General features: G+C 36.3%; 1 protein-coding gene across 5 annotated transcripts in view; it reads right to left on the bottom strand.

Moving 5' to 3' along the window:
- The window catches only part of KPNA5 (karyopherin subunit alpha 5), a 43,422-nt gene that overhangs the window by 21,693 nt on the left and 2,653 nt on the right, over nt 1-19,076 (bottom strand). For 4 of the 5 annotated variants that reach the window (XM_049899742.1, XM_049899752.1, XM_049899723.1 and 1 more), the window contains exons 2-5: nt 15,855-15,988; nt 10,885-10,986; nt 10,673-10,772; nt 5,181-5,275 (exon numbers count right to left, since the gene is read on the bottom strand). In XM_049899742.1, the coding sequence (XP_049755699.1) occupies nt 5,181-5,275; nt 10,673-10,772; nt 10,885-10,986; nt 15,855-15,988 (431 nt within the window). The remainder of the gene's footprint in view (nt 1-5,180; nt 5,276-10,672; nt 10,773-10,884; nt 10,987-15,854; nt 15,989-19,076) is intronic. The other variant, XM_049899761.1, reaches the window with a different exon arrangement.

Genomic DNA, 19,076 nt, shown 5'->3' with positions numbered 1-19,076 from the left:
TATAAAATCACAAACAATATATGAAGAACAGTTGAACTTATAATTCACAGAACTACCAATGTCTACAATTAGAGAGCCAAGTGTTCTAAAGAGAGCTGTTTAAAAACACCTAAGAGGCGCTGCTTAACAGAGCAATAGGAAATTTATGGAACTTAGAATCATAAAAGGTACTTTGGTTTCCCTACAGATCATCTAGTTCTGACCTCATTTAAGAAATAAGAAAATTGTAAAATGGTACAGGTGCTGTGAAAAACTGTTTGGCAGTTCCTCAAAAATTTAAGCATATGATTTTCACATGACTCAGCAATTTTACTCCTAGGTATTTATACCCAATAAACTTGAAAGCAGGGACTCAAATAGATTCTTGTACACCAATGATCCTTGCATTATTATTCACAATAGCCAAAAGCTGGAAACAACTCAAGTGCCTATCAGCAACAACAATGACAAAAAAGAAAAGTAGAAGTCCAGAGTTACGTGATTTGTTTAAGGTCAAAAAACTCTTTATTAGCAGAGCCAGGGCTAGGACTCCTGGTTTTCCTCTAAGCAGCAGTCTCTGGGAGATTAATCATAACAATTCAATTCTAATTTGGATATACTTTTATCTGATGGATTCATACAGAAGCAACTGAGAAAACTCAACCCATGGTTCCCGAACAGTAAACTAGTAAATCATTGAAAGTGGCCTGCAAATCCACAGGCAAGCTAAGTACTGACTTAGAGTTTAAAAAAATATCTGGTATAAAGACATAACTTTTCACATAAACATAGATGTCATCATGATAAATACAATAAAAATGTACCTAACAAGTGTTACCGAAAGACATGAAAAGTACAATTACTACTATGTGTGGGACTACAAAATTTTTTAATTTAGAAAGAAACTTTAATTCAGAAACAATGGAGACAATAGTTCTAGCCAAATGTAAATAATGAAATAAGTTAAAAGACAACTATGAGATTTCTGCATAAAATTCTCGTGAGGAAGTCATAAATTCAAAATGCCTACAGGGTAGACAATTAATATAAAAAGAATGATATGAGCAAGTGGGAACTGTGGTGAACTGGAGAACACAGTCATTACTAAAAGAGGCAGAACTCCTACTCAGGTCCACTCCATCTATACCACGTAGCAACCATGCCAACTCTTCTGACTTGTGAAAAGAAGCCAAAACTGGATTTTCATTTGAAATTTCCCAGCTATTTCCTCTAACTTTTTAATCAGCATCTAATTCATATCTTTTAAAACATGTGCAGGCCAAACAAAACTCATTTTTGGGCCAATCTGGCCTGTAGATCCCCAGTTTAAGGCCCATTAGTCACAGATAAATGGTCTGAACTAGCATATTTCATATAAACTGAGGTAACGTGGCACAGCTTATAGCTTATAGCTGTTGAACTCCACTGCTGCTGTTGTTGTGTGCCATTCCAACCCATAGTGACCCTATAGGACAGAGTAGAACTGCCCCATACAGCTTCCTAGGCTGTAATCTTTATGGGAGCAGATTGCCGGGTATTTTCTCTCATGTAGCCACTCTGAGGCATCTCTGGGTGGACTCAAACCTCTAACCTTTCTGTTAGCAGCTGAGCACATTAACTAACTGTACTACCCAGGGGCTCCATGGTTTTACTTACATTTTTGTTAGGTGGTTTGTCAAGCTGATTTCCACTCATAGCAACCCCATGTGACAGAGTAGAACCATCCCATGGGGTTTTCTAGGCTGTAATCTTTACAGGAGCAGATCACTAAGTATTCCTCATGTGAAGCCGTTGGGTGGGTTCAAACAACCACCCTTTTGGTTAGCACCCTAGCGGTTAACCACTGCACCACCAGGGCTCCTAATTATAGTGATCAATAAATGCTCAAGCCCCAATGTTCGTGAATACACTGTGCTTGCCGCACATGCTATTCTCTAAACCAGAAATTATTTTTTCCCTTTTCTGCCTGCCAAACTCATTTATCCTCAAGACTAGCCCTGCATCACTACCTTTGTGAAGTCTTCCTTGACTTCCCCTAAACAAAGTTGCTAGGTTCTCAGTGCTCCCAAAGCACTCTGTTTATAGTTGTTACAACAGTCACAGATCTACTTATATGTCTAGACACTCAAAGTCCTCAGTTTCAGGGTTTAAATGTCATACAAGGTCTGAATTTTATAATCCAGTCTTTATCAGCACTAACACCTGAAGAAATCTGAAAACTAACTGCCAATAAAATTGTAACACAAATAAAACGCCCCTTTCCTCGGAGACCTTTATTGTAAACCGTCTCAATAAAATTTGGCCATAAAACTGATAGATAGCATTCGCTTGTGCAACACATAGCTTTGTTTATACCTAAAACGTGAGGGCCCTTCCCAAATTATTCAGATAAATGAATACTTACTACTTACTACACTAAGTTATAATTTTAGCAATAGCACTGATAAGCTAGGTATGTTGCTAGCTGCCACCAAGTTAGCTCTGACTCATGGCGACCTTACTTAGAACAGAACAAAACATTGCCTGGTCCTGAGATATCTTCATGAACATTGGTATGTATGAGTCCATTGTTGCAGCTATCGTGTTACAGCTATTCCCTTGTCTTCACTGACTCTCTACTAAACATGATGTGCTTTTCAAGCAACTGGCTTTCCTGATGATGTGTCCAAAGTAAGCACTACGAAGTCTTGTCATCCTTGTTTCTAAGAAACGTTTTGTTTGTATTTCTTCTAAGACTAATTTTTTCATTCTTTGGGCAGTAGATGGTATATTCGATATTTTTTGCCAACATCACAATTCAAATGCCTCAATTCTCCCTTCATCTTCCTTGTTAACTGTGTAGTTTCCACATGAGTATAAGACAACTGAAAAGGCCACGGCTTAGGTCAAGTACACCCTAGTCATCAAAGTAGCATCTTTATTTTTTAAAACTTTAAAGAGGTCTTTTACAACAGATAAGTCCAATGCAATAAGTCATTTGATATGTTGACCCCTGCTTCCATCGTCAATGATTATTGATCCAAGTACACTGAAATCGTTGACAACTTCATTTTTTTTTTCTTCATTTACCGTGATACTGCTTATTGGTCCCTGTTGTGAGGATTTTCGTTTTCTTCATGTTCAGGGCTAATCTATACTGAAGGCTATGTGGTCTTTGACCTTCATCAGTAAGTGCTTCAAATCGCCTTCATTTTGGGCAAACGAGGCTGTATCTTCTGCATATCATAGGTTGTTAATGAGTCTTCCTCCAATTCTGACACTGTGTTTTTCTTCATATAGCCCAGCTTCACAGATTATTTGTTCAGCATACAGACTGAATAAGTAAGATGAAAGGATACAACCCTGTCACACACCTTTTCCAAACTGGAACTGCACAGTATCACCTTGACTGCCTCTTGATCCATGCATAGGTTCCACATGAGCACAATTAAGTGATGTTCTGGAATTTCCATTCTTCATAATGATATACATAATTTGTTATGATCCACACAGTTGAATGCCTTTGCACAGTTGATAAAACACAGGTACACGGCTTTCTGGTATTCTCTGCTTTCAGCCAAGATCCATCTGACATCAGTATGATTTCCCTTGTCCACATCTTCTTTCCGAATCTAGCGGGAATTTCTGGCCATTCACTGTCAATGTACTGCTATAGTCGTTCTAGAATTATCTTTAGGAAAATTTTGCTCATATGTGATTTTAATGATATTATTTGATAATTTCTGCATTCTGTTTGATCACCTTTCTTTGGAATAGGCACATGTATGGATCTCTTTCAGTCAGGTAGCTGTCTTAAAAGTTTCTTGACAAAGATGAGCAAGTGCTTCTGGCATTGCATTCATTTGCTGAAAAATCTCAACTGGTATTCTGTCAACTCCTACAGCCTAGTTTTTTGCTAATGCCTTCAGTATAGCTTGAACTTATTCCTTCAGTTCCAGTGGATCTTGATCATATGCTACCTCCTGACATGGCTGAATGTCAATCAATTCTTTTTGGTACAATGAGTCTATGTATTCCTTCATCTTCTTTTGATGCTTCCTGCATCATTAAATTTTTTGCCCATAGAATCATTCAGTAATGCAATTTGAGGCTTGAATTCTCTCTTCTATTCTTTCAGCTTGAGGATTGCCAGTCGTGTTCTTCCCTTTTGGTTTTCTAACTTCAGGTCTTTGCACATTTCATATTTTACCTTGTCTTCTTGAGCCACCCTTTGAAATCTTCTGTTCAGCTCTTTACTTCATCATTTCTTCTGTTTGATTTAGCTACTCTGCTTAAGAGCAAGTTTCAGTGTCCCTTCTAACACCTGTTTTGATATTTTCCTTCTTTCCTGTCTTTTAAATGACTTTTCACTTTCTTCATGTATGATTTCCTTGGTTTCTTCACACAACTCTTCTGGTCTTTGGTTATTAGTGTTCAGTGTGTCCAATCTATTCTTGAGATGATCCCTAAATTCAGGTGTAATGTATTCATAGTCATACTTTGGCTTTTGTGGCATTGCTTTGATTTTCTTCAGCTTCAACTCGAACTTGCACATGAGCAGTTGATCTGTCTCACAGGTACACACAGCAATAGATACATAAACACATAGTAATGAAAGTGAGAGCAATCTTTTTTTTTTTTTTCTCTAACTGCAAAATATTTATAAACTTCCATAATTTATAATCAGTAGCAAATTGTTTGGAAAACATCTTAAAACTCCCTACGGCCTGGTTGAGAAGCAACGTTCTTAGTCACGTTTTAGTACATTATACTGATTTGTTCTTTTTAAAAAAAACAAAAAGAACTAATCAATCAGATAAAAATGTTTTAACAGCTAAGAGTTTATACTAAAGTCACAATCCCAGTTACTGAACAGCCAAAATAAATTTAACCATTAAATTAACATTTTAGTTTGAGGTTTTCTAAAACAAACAAAAAAAAAGTTATTAAAGGTTGTCAACTACAACAATTTTATTAACATCAGGAATCATTTTACTTACTTTTCCAAAAATGTTTAATAAATTAACAGCTTCTAGAAAAAATTAACAGTGCAACCATGCATGACCAAGGCCAGAAGGCAGTACTACCTTTTCCTTTAATCATCAGGTAGGTCCTGAATGCTTACAATTTATTCAGTGTAACAGAAGTTGCTTTCACCACAAACTTTAATCACATAACACTTCTAGAAAGAGATTAAGAAATAAATTTTTAGAACAACTCACTTGTAAAGTGCAATTTTCATTTCTTTCAAGAAATTTCACAAATCTCTGTACGACTCCTGGTTTCTGTATAACTTGATCTATTGGTGGATTAGGTTCTAAAAATTAAAAAGAGTTTTCTTTAAGTTATTACATAGGTACAAAAAGACAATGATCCGGTCCCTGTGTCAATTACAGAACACACAAAATAACTCTTTCTTAGGTTTTACTGATTAGAGTTAAAAACCCTTAACTGGGTGCAAATGAAGATATATGTTCTCATAATTGCAATGTTTACTGTAAAGCAAATTCTATTTTTCGTTAACCATAATGATAAGAAATTTCTAAAGTATTTCTTACAGAAATGCTTAATTTCATAAGTTTAAGGTTATCTGGTGAGGAAAGTTTTCTTAGGTCAGCTTTATAACATAAGAGCATTTTAGTACAATACTCAAAAAACCAACTTAGGGATAAAGTTTCCGCTAACTTTTCATAGCACTCAATTTCCAAAGACGTCTCCATAACTTTCAACCATGAAGTGCCTGATGTCTCTTAGGTGAGGTTCTATTTTCTCAGGGTATTATTTATAGAAATACTATTGGGCTATCTAGAATTTCTGATAAATTTTCATGAAATGCAGAAGCTTTTGGGAATAATAAAATCTTTATGAAATTAACATAAAATTAAAACAAAGACATTTTAGATATTGGCAATCTAAGTACAAGAACTCTTTCTTCTCCCTTGGCTTCAGCAAAAAGTGCCCTCTTGTAGTTCTCCAGTAACTTCTCTAGGTGTTCTTTGCAGTAGTTTTCTTCCTATTTACCCATTTTGCTAATCTAAGTATCACATTAACTTTTGCTCATAATTCATAAATCTAACCTCCATAGCTCAATTCTTCTTTCCTGGATTTCAGGCTATATTTCTAAGTGTCTATTAGACACATTTTTGTTGCCACAGCTTCTTTAAAATGTAGCAAAACCAAGTTTATTATATCGCCAGACTTAATCCTTCCCCTTGACCTGTACCTACCACCTAAATCTATTACAAAGTTATCTGTCCATCTAGGCACACAAAAGATAAATCTCTTTTATACTCATGACTCTTCTTTTTCTTCTTACATCCTCTGTTCCTAATCAATAATTTATAAATGCTGACGTATTGTGTTTAATCAATAAGAGCAATAAACGAATTGTAATCATAATACTTTTGTACAAAACCTGCTTATTGGTATACCCAGTGCCGTCGGGTTGATTCCAACTCCTTATTGGTATACACAACCTTATTATTAAGTTTTAAGTCAATTTAGATCTTAGAAACCACGTTGTCAACTGGTAATAAAGGTTTACTTAGGAATGCATTTCTTGTTTTTCTTTTATTTTTAATACAAATTTGCTATTCTTCTTAATTTGATGAAAATTAGGAGATCTCTGCAAAGTTAACATAACTATACCCAAAAAGTTTTGTTTGGGTGTTCTAAACAAAATAGTTCAGATTCTTCAAAATGTTAATTACAGACCCTAGCTTAAATTGTTGTTACAGTTATAAACCTTCAATGGGATAAAACATATATTTTTAAACCTTTCCCTCCACCTTTAAAAAAGTTAAATTTATTGGGTCATAGTGGCACAGTGGTTAAGAGCTTGGCTGCTAACCAAAAGGTCAGCGGTTCAAATTCACTAGCCACTCTTTGGAAATGCTATGGGGCAATTCTACTCTGTCCTATAGAGTCACTGTAAGTCAGAACTGACTCAACGGCAACAGGTTTAGTAACCACCTTTGCCTTCTGGCTTTTCCCTTTTTCTAAAAGAAAACTCTACATTTTCTCTTTTTTTAAAAAAGCAAGAAATTTTGTCTCATTCTTTTTATTTAAGAACAGATGGAGAGAAGGTCGAGAGAAGGAAGAAAATGTAGGTTTTTCTGGGTGTGGAGAACTGAGCATTGAGACTGTATCTATATATCTATCTCTCTGTATGTATATATGTATATACATACAGTAGAGATACAGATGTTTTACATATACATATAAACATAAGAACCCACAGGTGGTCTCTTCCTGAAGAATTAAAAGCAATACATTTATGGTTGTCTTCATCTACCAGAAAAAGTAATTAAAGCACACTTGAATCATTAGCTAATATAACAGGTACCATGAACTGTTAACTTTTACTGACATTACATTAAATGACAGAATCTTAACAGTCTGTATAATCTCATTAAAATTAATTAACTATTATACAGATAGTTATACAGACAAATTAGCCATATGTCAATGAAAACAAAAGCAAAGTAAGGGAATATCTGCTCCAGCACTGAAAACTAAGCAAGGGTTATCCACAAACAAAAAAGCTTTTGAGAAATTTCTATAAAAATGGGATTGAAGGAGACTACGTGTGATTTATATCACAAGAGCAGCAATGGTAGGGAAGTATATGGGAATTTCTAGCAGGTCACTATCACGACTTATATCATGAGTTAAAGGCGAGTGCTAGGGGTAGTCTGTGGAGCAGCCAGGGACATATTTATATCTCCCCAATGCCACCAGTATGTAGACTAATTACAGTAAAGAAACTTTTCCAAAAGAAGCAGTTTCCTACAGATTCTGCTTTCAGTTCTAGTACTAACTCCTTGCCCAAATTTCCTACACGGATCAAGAACAATTACAATAAGGCTACAATTTTTCTAGTCCTGATAAGATTTGGCAGAAACTTAGAACAATCAGTAAAAGAAAACATCTGTAACTCCTACAATATCCCTAACCTGCATAATCACACTCCCATTACATAGAAAAAAGAAAAGTCACCGGCTCTATGAAAAGATACTACTGTTTAAAAGAAAGAGAATCTTCCAAGGAGTTACAGCAGATGAGGATAAAATTTTATGACCAAGGAAATATAAACTTAAACAACTTGCTAAAACAAGGGCATCAGAAAGTATTTTTAGATGTGTAAAAGCTTAAAAAGAATTGCATCAATGCAACTTTGATGAAGGACAGGGAGGAAAGAAAGGAAAGGAAAATCCTTCAAGCTCTGCTCCACCTTAATAACAAGATGAATCAAAATTAAGAATTCAATAATGGGGACATATGGTATAAAAACACTGATGGCAAACTCTAAAACTCTTAAAATAAAATCAAATATAAACTAATGCTGTTAATTGCTTATGATACAATACATACGTTAAAAAAAAATCTTGAAAGAGAATATGATAATGTAAAAAAAAGAATTTAAAAATACTAATCTGAGTCAAAAAATCTCAAGTACAAAAACAAAAATGGTGAAGAATAGGGAGAAAAAGGAAGTCATTCTTGACTGTAGAAGGATTTCTTAACACCGCTAAACTACTGTTCTGGATTGAATTGTGTCCCCCCCAAAACGTGTCAACTTGGCTAGAATTATGTGATTGTGTGATTGTCCACCATTTCCTCATCTGATGTGATTTTCCTATGTGTTGTAAATCTTACCTCTATGATGTTAACGAGGTGGTATTAGTGGCAGTTATGTTAATGAGGAAGAACTCAATCTACAAGATTAGGTTGTGCTTTTAGTCAATCTCTCCTGAGATACAAAAGAGAGAAATAAGCAGAGAGATGGGGGACCTCACACCACCAAGAAACAAGTGCCAGGAAAATAACACGTCCTGTGGACCACTAGTTCCTGTGCTGAGAAGCTCCTGGACCTGGGAAGATTGATGACAAGGACCTTCCCCCAAAGCCGGCAGAGAGAGAAAACCTTCCCCTGGAGCCGGCACCCTGAATTCAGACTTCTAGCCTCCTGGACTGTGAGAGAATAAATCTCTCTTTGTTAGAGCTATCCGCTTGTGGTATTTCTATTGTAGCGGCACTACGTAACTAAGATAGCTACTTTAGCTTGGGAGATGAAGAATGAAAAGCAAAAGTTAAATTTATTTATGCGCAAGTACAATAATAAAAAACTAAAGGTAAAAAAGTTATAATCACTGCTCACCTGACTACAAGATTTTTCATTCTTCCTATGTTACTAAATTTGTCTCTCTCAGAAAAATAAGGCAGCTGAGCCAATATTAAGCTTTAGTTTTGAGGTAAATCTAATGAATAATTAAACCAACAAGAAATAAGGCCCTGCAAACGGTTTGCAATCAGTTGCTAACCTAAAGGCTGGAGATTCAAACCCTCCCAGCGGTGCCACATAATAAAGACCTAGTGATGTTTCCATAAAGATTACAGCCAAGAAAACCCTACTCTGTAACACATGGATTCACCATCAGAATCAACTCGATGGCAACGAATTTGGTTTTTGTGTTTTATCAGTGTAACCACCACTCATCTGTTCATCATACTGTGGCGGCTTATGTGTAGGTGTGATGCTGGAAGTTATGTCATCAGTATTTCAAGTAGCAGAAGGGTCATCCACAGTGGACGGGTTTCAGCAGAGCTTGAAGACTAAGACAGACTAGGAAGAAAAGCCTGATGGTCTACTTCTAATAATTAGGCAGTGAAAACCTTATTACCTTATCTATCAAGTCAAGTTGTGTAGAGGGACTATTTATGAGAGGATAAAGCCCTGGTTATGAGGCATAACTTCTGGATGATTATTCTGCTTGTTCAGATAATAGATGGGGATCTAAGTCAACTCTTTTCACTTTAACAGAACACGCATTTTCAGCAAGCATAGTCAAGTGACTGTCTAAGAGGAGTAACAGACATTAGAATTGTCATCTGCTGTGTCAATACAGAAAATGGCCCACTAATCAGTGGGACTATGCTATATACTATGAAGACCACACGTGTCTCAGGCTACCAAAGGATAAGCAAAGACCTCATGAGCATTTTCCAAATCTTATCAGTTCGCATACACAATTCAATATAATTAGAATTAGTAATTCTACAAATTTCAAATATGAAACACATGATAGACTAAGGGGTTAAATTTTTAATAGGAATTCTTACAAAATCAATATAAAATTGGATAAAACACAAAAACTGGGAACTAAAAATTTAAAAAAAAAAATTACAAAGGTTTAATAGTTATAGAAAAATATTCAACCTCACTAAATATCAAAATTGAATGATAAACAATGAGCTACACTATTACTAAGGTTTTCTTTTTTAAAGATAACTGTCAGTTTTGATAAAAATACAGTGAAATAAATATTTATACAAACCAGAGATGGAAGTGTAAATTAATACACTGCTTATTCCTTCTGCTTCACTATTTCACTTTTATGATTTTATACTAAAAGTTTTAGACTACAAAATATTTCTACAAAAACTAAAAGATTTATACCGCTAACCTTGTTTCTTAGAACTGGTACTAATGAATTTTTTCATTTCTTTAGTTTACATTTCACAATTGTTAAATATACATATGTGTTACTTTAATAATGTTTAAAAAAATAGATGTCATTTAAAATACATATTAAAAGAAAAAAAACTAAGACTTACGCCTGGCAGAAAAAAGTGTCTTAAAATTAAAAAAATATATATAGAACTACTACAAAATCTTTTAATATCAGATAAGCATACTGAAAGTAATTCTTGCCTTTAGAGAGTAGCTTTCGAAATTTCTGTGTTGCTGTTAGCTGTTGATCAGCGTTGTTAGAAAAAATCATTTGGACCATATCTGTGGTAATAACTTCTTCCTAAAAGAAAATATAATTTAACATTTAAATATTCTGTATGAATATTTGCCGTATTCCCTATCTTTGAAATATTGTTGACGTATAATTCAAAACATATTTTTATAAAATCTACCTCTGAAATGGGTACAGTAGAACTGATATCTGGATCCTGGATAGGGCTTTCTAGCATAGATTCATCATTTCTGGGGAGAGAGACATTCCTACGTTTGAACAACTGTAATAAAGAAAATATCAGTTTATACACTGAGCTTTCCATGAAACAGTGAATGCCCATAAAATTACATTTTTCATTTAAGCAAAGAAAACAAATGAACAACTTTACAATTCAAAATTCTGGACTTATGAGTATTTCCCAGTCCTTATACCAAGAAGACTTAAATGATCTGTGAGAGGTCAAACTTTCAGGAATAGGTTACCTCCTGCCCTGCACAGACTGCTTTGGGCCATTCTTAACCTCAGGTCTTTTACCACTGACTCATGTTGAGAATACATACTAAATATGTGCCATGTTCCAATCTCTATACAAGGTTGCAGGAATATAAAAATGAAAAAGAAATGGTACTCAGTGCTTAAGGAAGTCACTTTCCAGTGGAGGAATCAGACACTATTAATTTTAAAATAATGGGATTCTTCCTCATAAATTACATTTAAATTCCATTCTAAAATTCTATAACCCTACACTACATTATTTCATGAGATCTTATCACAAACAGGAGAACACTCCCTCATCAGTCACTAAAAATGCACCGGATTCCTGAAGTCTGGTAAGTTAGACTCAGTTCCTCCATGCATCTGTCAGTTTGGCATACTGTGGGAGCTTGTGTGTTGCCGTGATGCTGGAAACTACACCACTGGTATTATTCAAATACTAGCAGGATCACCCATGGTAGACAGGTTTCAGATTAGCTTTCAGACTAACACAGATTAGGAAGAAGGATCTAGCAGTCTACTTTTGAAAAAAACTAGCCAGTGAAAACCTTATGAACAGCAGCAGAACAATATCTGATACAGTGCCAGAAGATGAACCCCTCGGGTTGGAAGGCACTCAAAATAAAACTGGGGAAGAGTTGCCTCCTTGAAGCAGAGATGACCTTAATGACATGGATAGCATCAAGCTTTCAGGACCTTCATTTGCTGATGTGGTATGACAGAAAACGAGTAGAAAAATAAAACGGGGGAAGATTGCCTCCTCAAAGTAGAGGCGACCTTAATGACGTAGATAGAGTCAAGCTTTCAGGACCTTCATTTGCTGATGTGGTATGACGCAAAACGAGAAGAAACAGCTGTAAACATCCATTAACAATCGGAATGTGGAACGTATGAAGTGTGAATATAGGAAAATTGAAAATCATCAAAAAGGAAATGGAACTTAGTATAAGCATTGATATCTTACACATTAGTGAGCTGAAATGGACTGGTACTGGCATTTTGAATCAGACAATCATACGGCCTACTATGCCTGGAATGACAAATTGTAAGAGGAATGGCATCATGATCATCGTCGAAAAGAACATTTCAATATCTATCCTGAAGCACAACACTGTCAGTGACAGGATAATATCCATATGCCTACAAGGAAGGACAATTTATACGATGACTATTGTTCAAATTTACGCACCAACCACTAAAGCCAAAGATGAAGAAAGTGAAGATTTTTACCAACTTCTGCAGTCTGAAATTGATCAAACATGCAATCAAGCTACACTGATAATTAGTGACAATTGGAATGCAAAAGCTGGAAAAAAAAAAAGAAGGTTTGCAGTACATAATACTGGGGAAGCCAGCACAACTTGACCAAGGCAAGGTCATGGAAGCTTCAGAGGCACACTCAAACTCCCCGAGGGACTGAATTACTGGGCTAAGGGCTGGGGACCATGGTCTTGAGGAACTTGTAGCTCAACTGACATAACATAGTTTATAAAGAAAATGTTCTATGCCCTACTTCAGTAAGTAGCATCTGGGGTCTTAAAAGCTTGTGAGTAGCCATCTAAGATACTTCACTGGTCCCACCCCATCTGGAGCAAAGGAGAATGAAGAAAATCAAAGACACAAGGGAAAGATTAGTCCAAAGGACTAACGAATCACAACTACCACAGCCTCCACCAGACTGAGTCTACCACAACTAAATGGTGCCCGGCTACCACTACCAACTGCTCTGACAGGGATAATAATAGAGAGTCTCAGACGGAGCTGAAGATAAATGTAGAACAAAATTCTAACTCACAAAAAAAAAAAAAAAAAAAAGCAGGCTTACTGTTCTGACAGAGACTGGAGAAAGCCTGAGAGTTGGCCCCCAGACACCCTTTAAACTCACTCCTGAGGTTCACCCTTCAGCCAAAGATTAAACAGGCCCATAAAACAAAATGAGACTGAGCAGACACACCAAACCAGGGGCACGGACAAGAAAGCAGGAGGTGACAGGAAAGATAATGGGGAACCCAAGGTCAAGAAGGGAGAGTATTGATATGTGGTGTGGCTGGCAACCAACGTCACAAAACGTGTATTAATTATTTAATGAGACACTAACTTGCTCCGTAAACCTTCATCTAAAGCACAGGAAAAAAGAAAAAAAAAAAAAAAAGGATTGGTAGTTGGAAAATATGGCTTTGCTGATAGAAACGATGCCAGAGGCCACATGATAGAATTTTCCAAGACCAGACTTCTTCATTGCAAATGCCTTTATGAACAACATAAATGGCACTATACACTTGGACCTCCCCAGCTGGAATACACAGGAATCAAACTGACTACAACTGTGGAAAGAGACAATGGAAAAGCTCAACATCATCAGTCAGAAAAAGGCAAGGGGCCAAATGAGGAACAGGCTATCAACTGTTCATATGCCAGCTCAAGTTGAAGCTGAAGAAAATTAGAACAAGTCCACAAGAACCAAAGTATGACCTTGAGTATATCCCACCTGAACTTAAAGACCATCTCATGAACAGATTTGGCACACTGAACACTAATGACCAAAGACCAGGTAAGTTGTGGAATGACATCAAGGACATCATCCATGAAAAAAGCAAGAGGTCACTAAAAAGACAGGAAAGAAAGAAAAGACCAAAAGGGATGTCAAAAGAGACTCTCAAACTTGCTCTTGAAAGTAGAGTAGCTAAAGTGAACAGAAGAAATGATGCAATAAAAGAGCTGAACAGAAAGTTTCAAAGGGCGACTTGAGAAGACAAAGTAAAGTATTATAATGAAATGTGCAAAGACCTGGAGACAGAAAACCAAAAGGGAAGAATATGCTTGACGTTTCTCAAGCTAAAAGAACTAAAGAAAAATTTCAAGCTTTGAGTTGCAATATTGAAGGATTCTGTGGCGAAAATACTAAACCATGCAGGAAGCATCAAGAGAAGATGAAGGAATACACAGAGTCACTGTACAAAAAATAATTGGTCGGCATTCAGCCATTTCAAGAGGTAGCATATGATCAAGAACCAATGATACTAACGGAAGAGATTCAAGCTGCACTGAAAGGCACTGTCAAAAAATAAGGCTTCAGCAACTGACAGAAAACCAAGTGAGATGGCTGAAACAAACGGATGCAGCCCTGAAGTGCTCACTCATCTGTGCCAAGAAATGTGGAATACAGTTACTTGGTCAACCAACTGGAAGAGATCCATATTTGTACCCATTCCAAAGAAAGATGATCCAACAGAATGCAGAAGTTATGAAACAATATCATTAATATCACACGCAAATATACTTTCACTGAAGATCATTCAAAGGTGATTGCAGCTGTACTTCAACAGGGAACTGCCAGAAATTCAAGCCGGATTCAGAAGACGACATGCAACCAGGGATAGCATTGCTGATGTCAGATGGATCATAGCTGAAAGCAAGGAATACCAGAAAGATGTTTGCCTGTGTTTTATTGACTGTGTGGAACATAACAAATTATGGATAACACTGCAAATAGGAATTCCAGAACACTTAATTGTGCTCATGAGGAACCTGAACATAGACCAAGAGGTAGTCACTGGAACAGAACAAGGCGATATTGCATGGCTTAAAATCAGAAAAAGTGTGTGTCAGGGTTGTATTCTTTCACCATACTTAATCTATACGCTGAGCAAATAATCTGAAAAGCTGGACTATATTAAGAAGAATGGGGTATCAGGATTGGAGGAAAACACGTTTACAACCTGTGTTATGCAGATCACACAACCCTGTTTGCTGAAAGTGAAGATGACTTGAAGCACTTACTGATGAAGATCAAAAAAGACCATAGCCTTCTGTATGTATTACACCTCAACATAAAGAAAACAAAAATACAGCAGACCAATAAGCAACATCATGATAAAAAGAGAAAAGACTTCAGTTGTCAAGGATTTCTTTTTACTTGGATTCACAATCAATGCCCTTGGAAGCAGCAGTCAAGAAATCAAATGACGCCTTGCACTGAGCAAATGTGCTGCAAAAGACCTCTTTAAAGCATTAGAAAGCAAAGATGTCACTTCAAGGACTAAGGTGTGCCTGACCCAAGCCACGGTCGTTTCAATCACATCATATGCACATGAAGCCTAGGCAGGGAATAAAGAAGCCTGAAGACGAATGGATGCCTTTGAATTATGGTGTTGGTGAAGAATATTGAATATACAACGGGCTGTCACAAGAAGGAACAAATCTGCCTTGCAAGTACAGCCAGAATACTTCCTAGAAGCGAGGATGGCAAGACTGAGTCTCACATACTTTGGACATGTTATTAGAACGGATCAGTCTCTAGGGAAGGACATGGTGCTTGATAGGGTAGAGGGTCAGCAAAAAAGAGGAAGACCCTCAAAGAGGTGGACTGACACAGTGGCTGCAACAATGGGCTCAAGCATAACAATGATTGTGAAGATGGCACAAGACCGACTGGGCAGTGTTTCATTCTGTTGTACTCAGGGTCACTATGAGTTGGAACCAGCTAAACGGCACCTAGCAACAACAATAAAATAAAGAATATATTTAGCTATATTTGATTTCCTAAAATACTTTTCAATTTAAAATTATCTAAAAATTAGCAGTAATAGAGTTCTAAAACCTCTATATGATAATAAATTTGCATCAGACAGAACTGAATATTTAAAAACTTACCTGTTCTTCCCTTTTTTGTTTTCGAAGCTGTATTCCTTCCTCTTCTCTCCTTCTACGCATCTCTTGGGGGTTTAGTGCTTTATTCTTGTAATTTTTCATTCTGTAGTTATCTTTTCCTGAACTAGTCATGGTATCTTAACAGAAGGAGGGAAGAGAACACAGATAGCTCTCAAAACAAATATAAGGTGCTTACTCTGGAGCTAATAAATTCACGCTCATGAATTAGACCAATAAATCTCATTCTGGAAATTATGTACAAAGAATACATTCCCTCACTCCTATATCAAGATTGGAGAAATATGCCCAAATATTTTAGGAATAAAATGTTAAGTAAATAATATATTTTGGTTTAAACACAAGGTCATTACCCTAATTTCACTGATTGTAAAATGTCATCCCCTACCTCATCTCCAGCATTTTAACCTCTGTGAAAGTAGAATGTATCTTACAAATTATTGTCACCCAGAAAATAATCATAAAATTTGGGGAAAAAACTTCTCATTTCAGCTCTGGCAAGATGAAGAAACAGCGAACAGTGAAATGTCTTATTTTCAATGAAATTTGGTTTTTTTGGTTTAGGCTTCAGTAAGCATACTCAGATATTTATTGGCATTTGGCTCCTTTCCCATACTTAAGACACTGTCTTAAGAACTGAGGCCACAAGGGTGAATGAGTCATGACTACAATACCAGTTTTTGGTAATTCAGTATAATTAGTTCTTTGTAAGTACTGTAATACTCAGACACTTTATTTTTAAATATTATAAATGTATTTAAAAACATTAACACACAATATTTTCTCGTGCTGTTGTTAGCTCCAACTCATGGCAACCTTATGTATACAGAATGATATATTGTCCGGTCTCGTGCCATCTTCATGATCATTGGTATTTTTAAGTACATACAAAATGTTTTACGTAAAAATGAAATTTTCTATTTGAAATATACAGAATATCTAGTTCTACTTTTATAAAATGAATCATAAAGTTGTTAATAACATATCGCCATCAATGCTGGTATTTTGATATTATCTGAGATGAATACTGAAATACCGGTATTACCTATTCTGGATTTATGACGGAACAACTAGTATATGGCAGGGCTTCAGTTTAATGTGAGAAACAGTGGCTGCCTAAAGCGTTATACTGATAAATTCTGAGGATGCACCTGCATCTAGCCAGGACAGTGTGTTCAATTAGCACTTGTAAAGTAGACACAAAAGGAGAGGGTGGGATTTATCTGCCATCCCTGAAGTAAGGAGATAGACAGGTGAATTGGTAAGTTATATTGGAAGTAGTAAAACGCACAGAAGACTGAGCAACTAACCATACCTTAGGGAACTCTGAAAAGCTTCAGTTATCCTATCTCAAAGGTTGAACAGGAATTTGTCAGGGAAAGGATGGAGATCAAAAAGGGAAGAAGCAAGCATTTCAAGAAGGAATACAGGCATAGGCAGAGTTCTTGAAGAAGCCAGGCATAACTATGGAACAGTAAGAAATTCAGTGTGCCCCAACACCAGGATGAGTGGGAAAAGTGACGTGAGATAAGGCTAGAATGCCCATATATGGTGCTGCATGCCAGTTGAACTTGATCCTAAAGAACAGAATAAAAGAAATTAAAGAGAAAGCTGTTTCAAATGGTCAAGGGAAAGATAGGGAGAGGATGAGGACCTGCACTAAATTAGCAGCTGCCGTGGAAATATACAGAGCAGGCTGGAGTCCAGAAACATTTCTGCAATTGATTCACTAAGAATTTGGGGCCAAGTGAACCTAAAGGATATATAGTGAGGAAGAAAAGGGTGTTGAGGTTGACTCCATGGTTTGTAGCTTGAGCCATTTTAGTATGATGACAAAATAACACAACACAGGGAAAACAGATGAAGGATCAGAGTGGTAGTTTCGTTTGTTTTTGTTTGCATGCTTGTTTTTGAGAAAATAACGAATTCAGTTGTTTTAAAGTTATGTTTTTAATTTACATACAATAAAAATCAGTCTTTTGGTATATAGTCCTATAAATCTGACAAATATACAGACATATAACCACCGCAATCAAGACAGAGCAGTTCCATCACCTCCCAAAAACTCCCTTATGCTGCTCCGTTAGCCCTCTCCCAACCCTTAATCACTTGGCAACCACTTAACTGTTCCCCAGCCCAAGTTTTGTCTTTTCCTTAATTTGATATAAATGGAATCATATAGCATGTAGTCTTTCAAGTCTGGCTTCTTTCATTTAACACAATGTGTTTGAGAATCAACGATGTCATCGGCGTGTTTCAATTGTTTGTTCCTTCTTATTTCTGAGTAGTATTCCACTGTATGGATACACAAGTTTATCCAATCACCAGCTGAAGGCCATTAGGGATTTTTCCAGTTTGGGGTAGTTATGAATAAATCTGTTATTAAGATTCAACAGTTTTTATGTGAAAATAAATTTTCATTTCTCTCAGGTAAATATCTAGGAGTGGGATTAATGGGTAATACGGTAAGTGTACATTTTACTTTATAAGAAACTGTCAAATTTCTTTCCAAAGCGACTGGACCATTTTGCATTCCCAATACCAGTATGTGGGTTCCTGCCTATGCTTAGCATTGTCAGGTTTTTGTTATTGTTGCTTTTCTTAATTGTATCCATTCTAATAGCTGTATAGTGACTTTCATATTAATCATGTTAAATTCGTAGTACTTGGGGCACACACAGAGGAGACTCTGATCTATAGATGACTGAAAAGGTGGATCAGAACTCAGGAGAAGGTTCCTCATGATTACCCAAGGTCATGTAGAGAGCTACAAAAGAAAGATGATCAAAGAAGAAACTCTGAAAATGTTCACATTTTAATTTGTGGATAAAGGAAAGGGTGAAGGAAACCAAAGATAAATAGGTCAGAAATGTAGGAGAATCACAAGAAATTAAGAGCCCTGAAGGAGAAGGAAATTCAAGAGATAAAGGAGCATTTAAGAAATAGCAGCAGTATAAACAGGCCACTCCATTCATTCATTGATTCATCCAGTACTTGGTACCATACCAGGTACAACTCATTCATCATTTGGTACAACAAACCAAGTATCATACCAGGCATCAGATTTGGTAGTTAGGTGACTGGGAAAGACTGTGAGAAAATTTCATTAGTGGAGCTAAAGGTAGAATGGAATGAACCAAGGATTTCAGAATGATTTAGATGTACTTTGTGCCTTTGAAATTATTACACGTATTTTAGTAATTAAAA

Source organism: Elephas maximus, chromosome 1 (assembly GCF_024166365.1).
Source record: "Elephas maximus indicus isolate mEleMax1 chromosome 1, mEleMax1 primary haplotype, whole genome shotgun sequence".
Taxonomy (NCBI): domain Eukaryota; kingdom Metazoa; phylum Chordata; class Mammalia; order Proboscidea; family Elephantidae; genus Elephas; species Elephas maximus.
The sequence above is the reverse complement of the archived record's forward strand: the minus strand, read 5'-3'. Positions and strand labels throughout refer to the sequence as shown.